The 17,281-nt window shown below is 34.4% G+C and overlaps 1 protein-coding gene across 2 annotated transcripts in view; it reads left to right on the top strand.

The window, feature by feature from the left end:
* Positions 1-17,281, top strand: part of Rnf38 (ring finger protein 38) — a 122,767-nt gene that overhangs the window by 96,146 nt on the left and 9,340 nt on the right. For both annotated transcript variants that reach the window (XM_077797064.1, XM_026415318.2), the window contains 6 exons: positions 921-1,134; positions 6,552-6,719; positions 8,320-8,490; positions 11,838-11,999; positions 12,865-12,971; positions 14,332-14,416. In XM_077797064.1, coding sequence (XP_077653190.1) covers positions 921-1,134; positions 6,552-6,719; positions 8,320-8,490; positions 11,838-11,999; positions 12,865-12,971; positions 14,332-14,416 — 907 coding nt within the window. The remainder of the gene's footprint in view (positions 1-920; positions 1,135-6,551; positions 6,720-8,319; positions 8,491-11,837; positions 12,000-12,864; positions 12,972-14,331; positions 14,417-17,281) is intronic.

The raw sequence follows: 17,281 nt of genomic DNA, 5'->3' as shown, positions 1-17,281 counted from the left end.
ATTGCTGAGTAATATTCCATTGTGTATATATATACACCACATTTTCTTTATCCATTCATCTATTGAAGGGCATCTAGGTTGCTTCCACAGTTTAGCTATTTGTGAATTGTGCTGCTATAAACATTGATGTGGCTGTGTCCCTGTAGTATGCTGTTAAGTCCTTTGGGTATAGACCAAGGAGTGGGATAGCTAGGTCAAATGGTGATTCTGTTCCCAGTTTTCCAAGGAATCTCCATACTGCTTTCCAGATTGGCTACACCAGATTGCAGTCCCACCAGCAATGTATGAATGTGTGCCTTTTTCCCTACATCCTCGCCAACACTTATTGTTGTTTGTGTTCTTAATAGCTGCCATTCTGACTGGAGTGAGATGAAATCTTAAGAGTAGTATTGATTGGCATTTCTTTAATTGCTAGAGATGCTGAACATTTTTTCATATATTTGCTGTTTGATTGTATATCATCTTCCATGGCCCATTTATTGATTGGGCTATTTGTTTTTTTGGTGTTTAGCTTTTAGTTCTTTATATACCCTAGAGATTAAGAGCCAAGATGTAGGCTCTCTATTCACCTCACTGATTGTTTCTTTTGCTGAGAAGAAACTTTTTAATTTGAATCCATCCCATTTCTTGATTCTTGATTTTAATTCTTGTGCTGTAGGAGTCTCATTAAGGAAGTTGGGGCCTAATCTGACATGATGGAGATTTGGGCCTACTCTTTCTTCTTTTAGGTGCAGGGTCTTTGGTTTAATTCCGAGGTCCTTAATCCACTTTGAGTTGAGATTCATGCATGGTGAGAGAGAGATTTTTAATTTCATTTTGTTGCGTATGGAGTTCAATTTTTCCCAGCACCATTTGCTATCTTTTCTCCAGTGTACTTAGCACCTTTGAATGACCCTCTTTTTTGACATTTACTGTTTCAGTCCTCCTGTCAGGCGCCAGAGAGGAAGAAGGGATCGTCTGTCTCGACATAATTCCATTAGTCAGGATGAAAACTATCACCATCTCCCTTATGCACAGCAGCAAGCAATAGAGGAACCTCGAGCCTTCCACCCTCCGAATGTATCTCCCCGTCTGTTACATCCTGCTGCTCATCCACCCCAGCAGAATGCAGTAATGGTTGACATACATGATCAGGTATAATAACAAAATGTTCCAGAAATACAAGTGATAAAAGTTGGTTGCTTTTTTGTTTATTTGATTCTGTGTTGCAGATTTCTTTGTAATTTTACCTGAAATTAGCTATTTTATTTAATTTTAACTCTTAAAATGAAGAACTTTAAATTCTACACAAAATAAAAGTTCAAAGAAAAATAACAGTGAAAAAATCAAAGTATTTTATGAGGGAAATTAAGAATCAATCTTAACAAGTTGTGCAAGACCTCTGTGTAAAATATTGTAACACACTTGAGGAAGTTTAAATAAAATTTCCAGTTGTCAGTTTTCAAAATTGATATATATAGAACTAATGAGATCCCATATAAATCTCTAATAAGATTATTGATGTAACTTGAAAAGTTGATCATATAATTTCTGTGGCGGCTTAAAGGACCTTATGTAGTCTATAGCAGGAGAAAACAAACGTAGCTTATTGTGGTGAAATAAGCAACATGAGCATGTGCTTATTTGTTTATCCGTTGTCTATGGTTTCTTAGTGCAGAAATCAGGATGGCCAGCAAACCTAAAATACTTAAAAATAAATAATGGAGATTGAACCCAGGGACGTCCACAATAGAGCTACATCTCCAGCCCTTTTTCTTTTTGAGATAGGGTCTCATTAAGTTGCTCAGGGCTGGCCTCAAACTTGTGATCCTCCTGCATAAGCCTCGCAAACAGTTGGGATTAATTATAGGCATGTGTCACTGTATCCCTCTCAGAATTTTTATAAATGATGCTGGGACAATTGGGTATCCAAAAGAAAATGTAAAACTAGAGCCTTTACCTCACACTATTCACAGTGGTAAAGTCCAGGTAGATTAAAGAGTTAAGTATTAAAGGCAAAATAATAACCTTTCAAGAAAATAACAAAGAAATGGCTTTATAGCCTTCAGTAGGGAAAGACTTTCTTAAAAGGAAAAGCACTGATTGAATAGAGAACTTGTGATAAATTATACTTAATTAAAATAAATTGTGTTCATTGTAAAAAGTAAATATATATTGGCCACTTAAATTTTTTTTATAAAGATTCCAAAGGGATTCAAGAAGGGGGGAGGAAGATCTTTTTTTTTTTTTTTTTTTTTAAACAAAAAGAATGACACAGAAGCAACCAGATATCCATTTAGATGGATTTAACACTGGATTCTTGACTCCATGTCACATACAAAAATTAAAATTGGATTCTAGATTTAAATGTGAAAGGTAAAATTATTATTTTTTAAAATATTTATTTTTTTAGTTGTAGTTTGACACAATACCTTTATTTTATTTATTTATTGTTACACGGTGTTGAGGATCGAACCCAGGGCTTTGCACTTGCTAGGTGAGTGCTGTACCGTTGAGCCACAACCCCAGCCCAGTAAAATTATTAATGAAAAAGATTATCACTTTATGAGATACCAGAGATTTCTTAATCAGACACTTCATGAAATACTAATTAAAATTAAAATTAAAACTTCCTGCTTATCCAAAAACAGTATTCAAAAAGTAACAAGCCACTACTTGGAAGAAAATATTTACAGTACTATATTTGAGAGAGGACTAGGATCTAGAACATAAAAATAACTTTACAAAATTTATTACTAAAATTGCAGTAAGATACCCTACAAATCACTATAGGAAAATGAAAAAGGTTGGCAGTTCCAATGCTGGTGGAGTAAAATGTGATATAATTACTTTGGGAAATAGTGGGAGAATTTCTAATGTCAAACACATCTGTTGTATGATCCATCAGTTCTACTCTGATACACACAAGAAATGAGTATACATATCCACACTTGTCATTTGTTGTTGTTTTTTAAATGTGGTGCTGAGGATTGAAACCAGTGTGCCTAACATGTGCCAGGCAAGTACTCTACCACTAAGCTACAACACCAGCCCCACAGTTGTCTTTTTTTCCCACATTTTTATTGGTGTATTATAGTTGTACATAATGATGAGATTTGTTTTTACACGTTTGTACTTGCATACAATGTAACAACGTAACTTGGTCAATATCACTTCCCAACACTTTGTGTCTTTTGTTTTAGAAAAATTAGTCACCATGAAGGCAGTTAAAATACATTTAATCAACATAAGACTATGGGGGGGTTATATCTAGGTGGTATAGACATTAAAAGAAACAGATTACCACAAAAGTCAGGATGACAAGGGGATTAGGGAGTGGCTGTGAAGTCACTTTGGGAAGGATCTCTTATGGAACTCCATGGGGATCTTGGTGTGTGTTATATTTTATTGATTCCATAATATACTGTTTCATTTTTTAACATTCTGAAGTTTGGTTGTGTTTCACAATTAACAGCATTTTAATTTGGTGTCAGCCAGGCAGCAGTTTATAACATAGTTGTCATTGCTTTTTGCTTGTTCCAACATCGAATCTGTGTTTTAGGGAGAGGTGAGTTAACTTCATTCTCCAAGCACAAGTTAAAAGTAGACAAGTCTACATAATTACAAACCTGACTAAAGAATCTGGCACCAAGTAGCCTTTATTTCTTTTATTGATCATTTTAAGAAATGATGCATTACCAACCTCCTTGATAGTACTAACTTCTGGAAAAAACATATATACATTGAGAGGAAAAGTGACTCAGTACAGTCAGACTCTAAAAGTGAAGAAGTATTGACTAACCACTTTATTTTACTTATAATTGCCTTTTTATGAACACACAACTGTTGTCTCTATTACAATGCCTTTAATAAATTTATAAAATTTCTGTGATAGTCATATCACATAATTGGGAATATTTTTCTTAGTACACTAAAAAATAGTCATGATTGACATGAGATTCAATGAAATATATTTGAACTATGGCAAAGTATCAGAAATCAGTTTTTATTAGTAAAATTTATAATTTCCATTAAAGTCAAATATAGGATAGGTATATATAAGTTTTCTATATTTATGTATTTATCTCTATAGTAAGATATAACTTTTTTTTAGAGAGAATTTTTTTTAATATTTATTTTTTAGTTTTCCGGTGGACACAACATCTTTATTTTATTTTTATTTGGTGCTGAGGATCAAACCCAGTGCCCCGCGCATGCCAGGCGAGTGCACTACTGCTTGAGCCACATCCCCAGCCCCAAGATAGAACTTTCAAAATATATTTAAGGGCTGGGGTCATAGTTCGATGGTAAAGCAATCACCTAGCACATGTGAGACCCTGGATTTGATCCTCAGCACCATATAAAAGTAAATAAGTAAAAGATTGTGTTCATCTACAACTAAAAAAATATTTTTAAAAAAGGATTTAAAAAAATATATGTATATATTTAAAAAGGACAAGAAAATTAAATAATTGAGTTAACTCTTAGCAGATGTAAGAAAGGAAAAATATCTAATTGGGGGGAGTTAGTTTGATTGTTGCACTCAAGGCCTCCTGCGTGCTAGGCAAGTTCTCTACTATTGAGCTCCATCCTTAGCCCTCTAGTTTTTAAAAATAGTAGCTAAGGTTTGTTAGATTTCAGATACATAAATGCAAATCAGTATCTTAGTACAAAAACTAAATGGATTTGACATGCAAATAGAGAAAAATACAATATAACAAAACTTTGAACTTAAAAAGAACTTTGAATGGCAAATTTAATAAAGAATAATACATCTAGCTAGGGGTTTTAGTTCAGTGGTAAAATGCTTACCTAGCATGCATGAGATCCTGGATTTAACCCCAAATAAATAAATAAATTGTATAAATAAATAATAATATATCTATTTTACAAAGAATACTAATTTCTGAAGGACAAGACTATAGTTGTGTAATTTTCCTAGATAAAAAGGTTAATATAAAATTGAATACTTTGTAAAATAATATAAATTTTAATTCAGTTAAATTTTAGGAGCAAAGGTAAAAATAGACTGGAAATATATTTTAGCTATAAACGACAATAAAACAAGACTAAAAATAGACTGGGAATATATTTTGGCTACAAACAATAAAACAAAACTAAAAATAGTTTTGACAAACTAGAAAATGGGCAGTGAGCAAAGGATATAGATTATTTATAGATAAAATCTACATGGTAATAAACTGTGTTGAAAGAAGTTCCTCCTCTCTAATCAGAGAAGTGCCAATTTGAGGCAAGCATACAAATAGCTTGTTTCCACCTTGGATATGTAAACATGTTTCTAATACAAATAAGTTATCTTTGAATAGAGATTCTGGGAATTGGGACCTCATATGCTACTGCTGAGAGAATGACTTCCTCAAATCTGTGTTTTTTTGTTTCTGTTTCCCCCATACTGGAGATTGAACTCAGGGATAGTCTACCACTGAGCTAAATCCCCTGCCCTTTTATTTATTTATTTATTGAGGCAGAGTCATGTCAGCTTGCCAAGGCTGATCTTAATTTTGTAATCCTCCTACCTTGGCCTCCCAAGTAACTGGGATTACAGATGTGTACCACCGTGCCTGGCTGCTTTGACAGTATCTTTAAAAGCATCACTCCTTTACCCAGTAGTGCCTCTGAGATAAATAAAACTACCTATAAAGTAATGTTTTTTTTAATAGTCATTTGTATTGTCAAAAGTATGAAAGCAACTCAAATGTCTGTTATCATCATATGATAGGACTTTGTTAAGCAGGTGTGCTAGGGGCTAGGGATATAGCTCAGTGGTAGAGCCCATTCCTAGCATGCTCAAGGATCTGGGTTCAAATGCCAGAACTAAAAAAAAAAATAAGAACAAATAAAACAAAGGCTAGTCTCAAGAGAAACAAGTTGAATACATATCTACGGTACAAAATTAAGGAAAAATATGACTTATTTTCTGTTAAAACAATATGCATGACTGTAGATGTTTATATGCTCATGGAGAAAGAGTATATGTTATTAATATTGTTTGCCCTCAGGGTGGAGAAGATGGGACTAAAGTTGGCTACAAAGGAAGGAGATAATTTTATGTGTATATTGGGGGTCAGTGCTGGGGATTGGTCCCAGAGCCTTGCATGTGCTAGGCAAATCCTGTATGGCTGAACTATATCCCCATCCCAAATAATTTTTTAATAGTATTTTCTTTTGTTTCACTAGTTGGAATTAAATATCTTTTTCCATCGACTATAACCAGGTATACAAACTTTCATTTTTACAAGTTTACTCTTTTAGAAGTTTTCTGCTGTACATGGCATGCTGGAAGATTTATTATAACATTAGATTACTCTGAGCTTTTCAAGTCTCTTTGAGGGAAAAGTTTAGCCCTAGTTCTTCCAGGGTCATATATATATTCTTAGAATAGTCGGCTTTCCTGTACAAAGACCATGAATATCCTGGTTGAAACTGCTGGAGGAAGTACATTATGAAAACCTGTGCATCTGAGAAGGGGAATTAATAAATGTCCAAATATTAATTTCTAATAATTAACATTATAGCCAAATAGCTAAAGTTTTATTTTTCTTCCTTAATAGCTCCATCAAGGAACAGTCCCTGTTTCCTATACGGTAACAACAGTGGCACCACATGGGATTCCACTCTGCACAGGCCAGCACATTCCTGCTTGCAATACACAACAGGTCCCAGGATGCTCTGTGGTTTTCAGTGGACAACACCTCCCTGTTTGTAGTGTGCCTCCTCCAGTAAGTCTGTGTCTTTCTTTTCATTAGATCTTAACTGTTAAACACCAACCTGTGTTTGGTTTTGTCATTTACTACTGAAATCCCTTTTTAAAATGGCTATGTGTATTACATAAGCAAACAAAATTTGAGAGTATCTTTGTAGCTTCTCTTACAAGTAAAAAATCTCAAACATGGTTTTAGTAACCATTTAATAAAAGTAGCTTTAAAACATCGTGTTTTTTAAATCAGAATTTTAAATTTTACATTTAATTGAATATCTTGTCAAACCATATTTCTTCCTATGTAAACACTGTTTATAATTAAAGCTAGATAAAGCCAGGTTCATGATGCTTGCCTGTAATCCCAGTGACTTGAGAGGCTGAGGCAAGAGGATTGCAAGTTTTGGGCCTTGGCAACTTAATGAGACCCCTGTCTTAAAAAAAAAAAAAAAAAAAGGAAAAGAAAAAGAAAGAAAAGGTTTGAGAATGTAGCTCAGTGATAAAGCACCCAAATTCAATCTTCAGTTCCCCCTTCTCCAAAAAACAAAAACAAACTAGATAAAGGTTGGCTTAAGTCTCAGACACTGTAATATTAATAGTGTCAACACCTATGGGCAATGATTTTAATGGGTACTTTGAGTGCCTGGTCCCTGTGATAGAAATAGTTATCATGTCTGTTTTCTAGGTGTTGAATCTAAAAAGTGATTGACACACCCACTACTTTTTGCCTCTGAAGTTTATGTGACCAAGTACAGTCCAACCTATTTCACAAATGAAGGTGCTGAAATTCAGAGGCTCTAAATAATTTAACTAACATCAATAATGTTTTCAAAGGAAAGCATTGGCAAAAAAAAAATTCTAACTATAATACCTGGTCTGAATATGAGATTAAAGCAAATATACATATCCCAGTACCAGTTTAACAGATTAATTTACCCAAACTTGGTTTCTCAGTAATAACCATTGTCAGCCAACATACAAACCATAAAGCAGTTGTAAGTTGTGCTCTTATAAAACAAGCTTGGATGTAGCTTAGAGGTAGAGCCTAACAAACATGAACCACTGAGTTCAATCTCCAGTACTGCCCAAACAAAAAAAAATTTTAATAAGAAAAGGCCCTAGAAAGAAAAAATTTCTACAAGATTGAAAAAACAGAACTTCTTAGAATATAGTAATGTCTTCTACATATTAAAAGAACTAGAATGAGGTTTCTTTTCTGTATAGCATCTATCCTTCTATTTCATGAGTATTTAAAAAAAACCCAAGAGGCATTTTAATTGATTTGGAAGAACTATGTAAAATAGATTATTTAAAATGAGTTTATCAGGATAGTAACTTACTAGTAGATACAAAAATATAGTAGGATTTTTAATAGAAGTTATTAAAAATATTTTGTATGATATTGGGGGAGGTATGGCAATAATTTGAATGGTGTTGTATCTTTTAAAAAAACTAATATTCTGACCAACACTTACTAATAGATGCAAAAATACAGAAGTATGTTATTTTTAATGTTATTTAAAATGTTTTGTATGATTTGGGGGGAAACATGGCAATGTATCTTTTTAAAAAATTAATTATATATTTTGATATATTTAACCAGAAAATAATTTTTCTTACAGATGCTTCAGGCATGTTCAGTTCAGCACTTGCCAGTACCATATGCTGCATTCCCACCTCTCATTTCTAGTGATCCATTTCTTATACATCCTCCTCACCTTTCTCCCCATCATCCTCCTCATTTGCCACCACCAGGCCAGTTTGTCCCTTTCCAAACACAGCAATCACGATCGGTAGGTATCTTGTGTTTTTAATTTTCCCAGAATATTTAGACCTGGCAGAAGAATTTAGTGGGTTATTGCCGCTTAAACACTGTAACTTAGCTATTTTTATGGTTCTTAAAAGAATTAAAGGAATCTACAAACAAAAATAGTATAAGCATTGAATTAGCCCAATTTCTTATTTTTTTTTTCTAGTTATTTTACTGTCCTTTGTCAAATTTCATTCCTTTAGGACATAAATCTGAAGAAAAATTTAGTTGTGCTGTTTTTTACCTTTATATCTCTAAATTGAAATATTGTGAAATTAATACTTTTAGAATATTTGTATTCATTTAGGCATGTAAATTAACTTCTAAGTCTAAATTGAAAAAATATGTATACCTAAATTGAAAATATTGTGAAATTATTGCTTGTTAGAATATTTATTTTATTTAGACATGTAAATTAAATTCTAAGTCTCAGTTATTTTTTTTCTGAGGGCCTGCTTTTCTATGTTCTGATGAAAAGCAAATGAAATAGTTAATTCTGTCCTGGGATTAGAATATAGCTGAGAGGCACATTATTTTCGGGTGTGGGGACTAGCATGGGAAAACATTGTATAAATAAAAAGAAGGACACAGGAAAAAATTCCATTTGTACCAGGTGTGGTGACACATGCCTATATTCCAGCAATTTTAGGAGACTGAGGCAGGTGGATCACAGTTTCAAGGCCAGTGTCAGCAACTTAGCAAGACCCTGTCTGAAAAATAAATTTTAAATTTATTTTTAAAGTTTAAAATTTTAAAAAGAGCTGCAGGTAGATAACTGGGTGTGGACAGCACATGTCTATAATCTCAGTAACTGGAAGCTGAGGCAGGAGGATTGCAAGTTTGATCCCAGCTTCAGCAACTTAGTGAAGTCCCATCTCAAAAAATAAAAAGGACTAGGGATGTGTCTCAGTGGTAAAGTGCTCCTGCGTTAAATCCTTGGTACCAAAATAATAATAACAATAATAGTAAATAAATAAGCAAAAATTGTCTGCAGGTAGAGCTCAGTGGCTGAGCCCCCCTGGGTTCCCTATTACCACCAGAAATGAAAAGGTCCAAATGGTTTTTGGTCAGGCCAGACTCTGCATGTAAACCATTAAGCATTAAGGGAAAATTGGGAAAATAACCTGTGGAAATTGTTTGTTTTAAAGATTTCAGTTCAGTTCTGTGAAAGGAATCTAACCGTCTTGGACAGCAGTACCTAACAATTGTTACTAAGGAGTTACGCACCATTCTGAGTACCAAAGAAGGTGAACTCACTTAACCTCTTAGTTCTCCTGAAAAGTATAGAAACAATTATGATTGAAGTTTGACTCATCTGAAAAGTTAAAACTGCTTCTATAAGAAAATCTTTTCTCCGGCTGGGGTTATGGCTCAGAGGTAGAGCACTTGCCTACCATGCATGAGGCACTCACTGGGTTTGATCTTCAGCACCACATAAAAATAAAAGATATTGTTATAACTAAAAGTAAATATATTTTTAAAAAATCTTTTCTTGGAATTAGAATAGGGTTCATGCCTAAATTATCCTCCTACTTAGTCCTGTATCTGGAAATTTGAGGTTTAAGTAAAATTTTGTCACTTGTATTTAAGTTTGGAATTCTTTGAAAGGTTCAGTCATAAAAATCAAAGTAGAACTTAGGTTCATTGGTATTGTCATAGTGTAAGTAGTTGTGATTTTTCTCAAGTATGCATAAACTTCCAAATTAAAGTATTAGTAATTGTTTGTTGCTTATTCTGTAACTGAGCTTTGAAAGGAGTCAAAGTAACATGTAAAATTATATTTTTGCTCAAGAGAATTGAATTTAAAACATCACATAAATGTGTACATGTTTACAGCAACATTATTCCCAGTAGCTAAAAAGTCAAGAGAGTCAAGATGTCTATCCACTGATAAATGGATGGATGATGTTTCCATACAATGGAATACTGTTGAACCTTAAAACAGAATGAAGTGTTGATGCAGTCTACAAGATGGATGGATGGATGGATTGTACTTCTTTTAAAGTTGTGTTAATTATATTCCAATAAATGTCCTATGTGGTTGGAATAGCGCTATGTGCTTCACGTACATTGGCTTTATTCAAAAACTTTAGGGTGGGGGTAGAGGGGATTTAACCCAGGGCCTTAAACCACTGAGCTATATAACCCAGCCCTTATTTATTTGTTTGTTTGTTTATTTTAAAGACAGGGTCTAAGTTCCTGAGGTCCTCACTAAGTTACTGAAACTGGCCTTGAACTTTTGATCTTCCTGCCTCCCGCTTCCCAAGTCACTGACATTATAGGCATGCACCACTACACCCGGCTTCACAGTATACTTTACAAGTATGTTGTGAACATTTCATCCTGTCAGTTTTATAAATTATAATACTGAGGTGTGGATTAAGTCACATGGCTGATTGGTGACAGTGCCAAGATTCTAATGTCAAAGCCCGTAGTCTTTTTACTATAGCATAATGTTACTGTACTTCATTGCATTTAGCCTTTCTTTTTTTTTTCCCCCTTTCCCAGGGGTGCTCTACCACTGAGTTGTATCCTCAGAGCTTTTTATTTTGAGACAGGGTCTTGCTAATATGCTAAGCTTAGCCTCCTGAGTCTCTCAGATTACAGGTGCGTGCCACCATTCCCAGCATTTAGCCCTGTTTTCTGACTTATGAATACATACTATATTCTATTTCATCTGAGAGAGGTTGTCTGGAAATACTTCCATAGATCTGAATGCCACAACTGAAAAAGTAACTTAAATTGACAATTTTCTCGTTTTAAGTGAATGTTCAAATAGTAAATGAAATATATCCTGTAATGAAAATCCTTTAAAAATTTGTTTCAGACATTTTCTATTGAAATTGATGGTAGAAAGATTTTGCTATAATTTATTTCCACTTGTGTGGATTTTAGAATGATGTGTGAACATCAGGAGATAGATGGCCTTGGGCTAGGAGTGTAGCATGTGCAAGGCCCTGGGTTGAATCTCTTGCACTGCGTAGGGGATGGGAAAATAGATTTATGGCCTTAACGATATTTTTTTGGATTGTGCTGGGTTCGGTGGCACATGTCTATAATTCCAGCAACTCGGAACGCTAAGATGGGAGGATTGCAAGTTTGAGGCTAGCCTCAGCGTCTTAGGCCATAAGCAACTTAGACCCTGTCTCGAAATTAAAAAGAGCTGAGATATATAGCTCAGTAGCAATGCATCCCTGGGTTCAATACACAGTGCCCCCTCCCTCAGAAAGATATTTTTGGATTCCTAGTTTTGATTATTAAAAAAATTTGTCTACATTCTATCTGAACACTAGAATTATATACATTTTTTTTTTTCTTTTCTCTCTACAGCCTCTGCAGAGGATAGAAAATGAAGTGGAACTCTTAGGAGAACATCTTCAAGTAGGAAGTTTTACTTATCCCCCATCAGCCCATCCCCCAACATTACCTCCATCAGCTCCTTTGCAGTTCTTGACACATGATCCTTTGCATCAGGAGGTGTCCTTTGGAGTAGTAAGTTTTTATGCATTGCTATGACAAACTATTTGAGGTGTATCAGTGTGTAGCTCTCAACATATTCAGAAGTTTTAAATGCATTCTTTTTTTTTTTTTTTTTTTTTTTGGTCATTGGACAGAATGATTGTTTATTTTTTATTTCTATTTATTTTTTGGGGGTGGGGGTACTAGGGATTGAACTTGGGGCACTCGACCACTGAGCTACATCCCCAGACTTATTTTGTATTTTATTGGGAGACAGAGTCTCACTGAGTTGCTTATTAGCACCTCATTAAATTGCAGAGGCTGGCTTTGAACTCTGTCCTCCTGCTTCCACCTCTAGAGCTGCTGAGATTACAGGCATGCACCACTGCACCCAGCCTATTTTCTTCTTTAAGATTTTTTTTTATTATTTAATTTTTTTTTTTTTTTTTTGGTGCTGAGGATCGAACCCAGTGTCTCATGTGTGTTAAGGCAAGCACTCTGCCACTCAGCTACAGCCCACCCCTTAAATGTATTCAAAAAAAAAGAACAATTTGTTTTTGGGCTGTAGATGTGTAGATGGACAGAATGCCTCTATTTATTTGTTTATTTTTATGTGGTGCTCAGGATTGAACCCAATGCCTCATTCATGCTAGGCAAGTGCTCTACCACTGAGCTTCAGCCCCAGCCTTTAAATGTATTCTTGCTAACATTTATATTTAGAAATGCACCTGAGTGTATGGTTTAAACTGGTTATTACATCTGTGTTAACATTTAAGAAATATTAAATGCGACTTGAACAGTGAACAGCTTTCTACATTTTAACAATCTTTATTTCATATATTAATTATTTATAAATGTAGAATGATCTTAAATTCTTTGAACGCTTTTTCCTCTGCAGCCTTATCCTCCATTTATGCCTCGGAGGCTCACAGGACGTAGTAGATATCGATCTCAGCAGCCAATACCACCTCCCCCTTATCATCCCAGCTTACTGCCATATGTGTTGTAAGTTCTTTCTTATTTTATTGAATTCTAAATTTTGAAAACCTTGAGATTCTTTCCTTTTTGAATCCTGTACAGACTCATCATTTAATTAGATATTGCTTTTACTTAAGGGGGTTAAAGTCAGGAAGCCAATTAAGAGTAAAGAAAGAGCCAAGGACATGGGAAAAATGGGGGAAAAGATATCTCTGAGCCAAAAAATATAGGTTTAATAAATTAAGAGGTGGAAGTTCTTTGCCTTTTTTTTTTTTTTTTTTTTTAACAGCTAGCATCACTTCCTATCACTTTTGATTATCTAGCTTTTGGTGCTATTTCTCTTATGGGAAAGGAGACTAGGAATTATCTGTGTGCCTTAGGATTAAATTTACCTGTAACAAATACTCATGGGTTAAATATGATTGTTTTTTCTCTTTTGCATATTGAAGTCTAGCAGTAGGCAAATTCAGGGTGATTTGTTATCCTTGTGACTGTGAGAAATGGTTCTGCTATTATAATCTTGGGACTACATGATCTAATCTGGCTCCTCTGATTCTAGTCATCATGTACATTTCCCAGCTAGCAAAAATGAAAAAGAGTCCCTCTGCATGCCTGCTTTTCCCAAGGATATTTCCTAAATGTAGCATAGCACATATTACTCCCTATATTCCGTTAGCCAGAACTTATTCACATGTCTATAATTACCTTTTAAGAAAGGTAGGAAATGTACTTGTTACACCAGAAGACTGCATTCCTGTTTCACCTTGTTCTGATTATTTATATATATATATTATTTTTTTTCTTAGTTGTATATGGACATAGTGAATTTTATTTATTTATTTTAAATTTATTTTTTAGTTGTAACTGGACACAATATCTTTCTACTTTAAAAAGAAAAAAAAATCTTCCTAGGTTTTGATTGGGATTATATTGAATTTGCAGATCAATTTGAGGGGAAATTGATATTTTAACAGTTAATTTTGAGTCCTCTAGTCTACTGACAAGATATATTGCTGTTTATCCTAATAGTATTTATGCAGTTGGTATTGCACAGTCTTGTATGTTTTATGAAATTTATCCTTACATTTATGTTTTAATATTTATTTATTAGTTGTAGATGATCATAATACCTTTATTTATTTGTTTTTATGTAGTGCTGAGGATCTAACCCAGGGCCTCGCATGTGCTAGGCAACCACTCCATCACTGAGCCACAACCTCAGCCCCCATATATGTTTTTTTAATACTGTTGTAAATGGTGTGTTTTGCTATCATCTTTTTTGTTGTTGTTGCTAGCAAAGTTAATATTTTTAAAGGGTTGCACTGGGCTTTGTTCTTCCTGTCCTGTCATTGAATTTACTAACATATCACTGTTATTTTCACTGCAGATCAATGCTTCCAGTGCCACCTGCAGTGGGCCCAACTTTCAGCTTTGAATTGGATGTGGAAGATGGAGAAGTAGAAAATTATGAGGTCAGTAGATGAATTGTGAATTAAATGAATTGTGAATTAATTTGGGGATTGTTGTGTCTTGAAAATATTGTTCTAATCACCATCTAAACATTAGGTAAACACTGCATTTCAAGATACAAATTTGTCATAAAAGTATTCTACATCTAATTTGAACACGTGCCATAAATCTGTATCAAGTAGGTAGACTTTTGATGCTCTGTTAGAGTTACACACAGTTCTATTGAGAGAATGCAAATGAGAACAGGGGAAGTTCCACAAAATGATTTTGTGGAAGTAGAAGTGTTTGAGAACCTGATCTTAAAGAATGAGTAAACTTTTTCATTCATAAGATTGAGGCAGGGAAGTCTTGAGGACTAGCGTATGTAGTTTGTGTCTAAAGTGAAAGAGAGAAAACAGAGATTTGATTGAAAAGCTCAATTATATGTCCTTGAGTGCCATGCTAAATGTTTTTGGTGTATTTATGGCATCATATCTCTTAAAAAGTCAAAACTCTGTTAGCAGTATGAAGGAATAGATGGAAGTGGTATCAGAAAACTGAGAAAGGTACTCTATGGAGTAGGAAAAAATATGTACAAACTGTACAATTTGATAAGGGGTTAATATCCAAAATATATGAGTAGCTTTCACAACAATAGGCAAAACTGAATAACATGATTAAAAATGGACCTGAATGGGTATTTCTCAAAAGAATGACTAGTGGTGCTCAACATCACTGATTATGAGAGAAGTGTAAATCAAAATCACAGTGAGATGTATCTTCACACCTGTTGGTATGGCTATTATCAAACAAAGTTATTATTGATAGGGTGCGGAGTAAGGAGAATCCTTGTATATATTGTTGGTGGAAATATAAATTGGTACAGCCATAAGGGAAAACAAATTAAAAAAGGACTGTCCGCAGTATGGCCCATCAATCCTCCTGCTGGGTATGTGTAGCTATAGAAAATTGGCACCTTGTAGAAGTATCATGTCCATTACAGCATTATTCACAATAGTAATACTATGGAAACAACTTGTGCAAGTCAGTGGATAACTGGATTTAAAAAATTGTGGTGTAAAATAGAGTGGAATATTATTCGGCCATAAATGGGAAATGCTGATATTTGACAACATGAATCTGAAAAATATTGTGGCAAGTGAAATATAGAGGGGGCAAGAAATACTGATCTTCTTTACATGAGGATTCTTAAAATGTCAAATAGTAGAGTGTTGGTTATGGAGGTAAAGAGGGAAGTAAAAATATAGACTTGCCATTTGATAAGGGTAGGTTTAGAGGTAGATAGCATGAGGACTGTGGTTAGTAATATTGTATTGTTTATTGTAAACTTGCTAAGAAAATAGATTTTAGGTACTCAAAAACTAAAAACAAACTCAAAAAGAAGTGGAAAGTGATGGGTAGGTTAATTTGCTTGACAGTGGTAATCATTTCACTGTGTATATATCAAATGATCATATTGTGTACTTTAAATACAAATACAAATAAAAGAAAGTACAGCTTTGGAAGATGTTTTAACACTTCAATCAGTAGGATTTTATCTTGAATGGTTAATTCTGGTGTTCAGGGGTAAGTGTACAAAAATTGCAAAAGATGATGCTCTACAAAAAGGACTGTATTAGCCCATGAAGAAGGCAGACACCAAAATGCCAGTAGGTCAAATAGTTGACATTTAAATAATGTTGATCTTGCTATAGGAACATAACAGATGTGGTTTGAGGGTTAACAGGCAAATTTAGATTTGAATATGTTGAGTGGAAGTAATTTTGACCTTAATTTGATACTGCCAGCCATCCTTCTTATCTCAGCTTCACTTTGTCATTTTCATTTTATGAATGCTGGAACCGTTTTTAGGTGCATTGAATGTGGGCATGGAGAAGGAGTCATGATCTTAAACTGCCCCCCCTTTCTTTTCATGCATAAGAGATCTAACCCAGTGCTATATTTTATAGTTTTTCTCTTTCTTCCTACATAATCACACTGCATTGTCCTTTAGGTTTTTTTTCTTTTTTTATCTTTTTTTTTTTTTTTGCAGTACTGGGATTGAATACAGGGTCCCCCTGCACATGTTGTGGAAGCACTCTACCAATGAGCTGCAATCCCAACCCCTTTTTAATTTTATTTTGTTTGCATTTATTTATTAGTGCTCTGCCACAGAGCTACATCCCCTCCCCTTTTTACTTTGAGGCAGGATCTCATATGAGTTGCTGAGTGACCTTGAACTTGGAATCTTTCTGCCTCAGCCTCCCAAGTTGCTGGGATTCTAAACATGTGCTACCATACCATCTAAATTTCATTTCTTGAAATTAAAAGAGGCATTAATAATTTACTCATTTTATTTCTACCATTTGCATTACAGCAATATCTACAGCAATAAGAATGAGTGGCTTATCTTTATTAAAATCAACCTGTCTTAAATCATATTGCTGAAAAAGATAGCTGATATAAATATGAAAGTAGTGGTACAATTGTCATATAAGAAAAATATCTGGGTTGGGGCTCAGCAGTAGAGCACTTGCCTTGCATGTGTAGGCACTTGGTTTGATCCTCAGCACCACATAAAAATAAGTAAACCAAATAAAGGTATTGTGTCCATATACAACTAAAAATATATATTTAAAAATATATATCTGGGGCTGGGGATGTGGCTCAAGCGGTAGCACGCTTGCCTGGCATGTGTGCGGCCCAGGTTCGATCCTCAGCACCACATACAAACAAAGATGTTGTGTCCACCAAAAACTAAAATAAATAAATAAATATTTAAAAAATTTTTTTTAAAAATATATCTTATTTTGACTTAGCTGGGCACATGCCTGTAATCCCAATGGCTCAGGAGGCTGAGACAGAAGTTCAAAGCCAGCCTCAGCAAT

Source organism: Urocitellus parryii, chromosome 4 (assembly GCF_045843805.1).
Source record: "Urocitellus parryii isolate mUroPar1 chromosome 4, mUroPar1.hap1, whole genome shotgun sequence".
NCBI lineage: Eukaryota > Metazoa > Chordata > Mammalia > Rodentia > Sciuridae > Urocitellus > Urocitellus parryii.
This window is presented reverse-complemented; position numbering and strand designations above follow the sequence as displayed.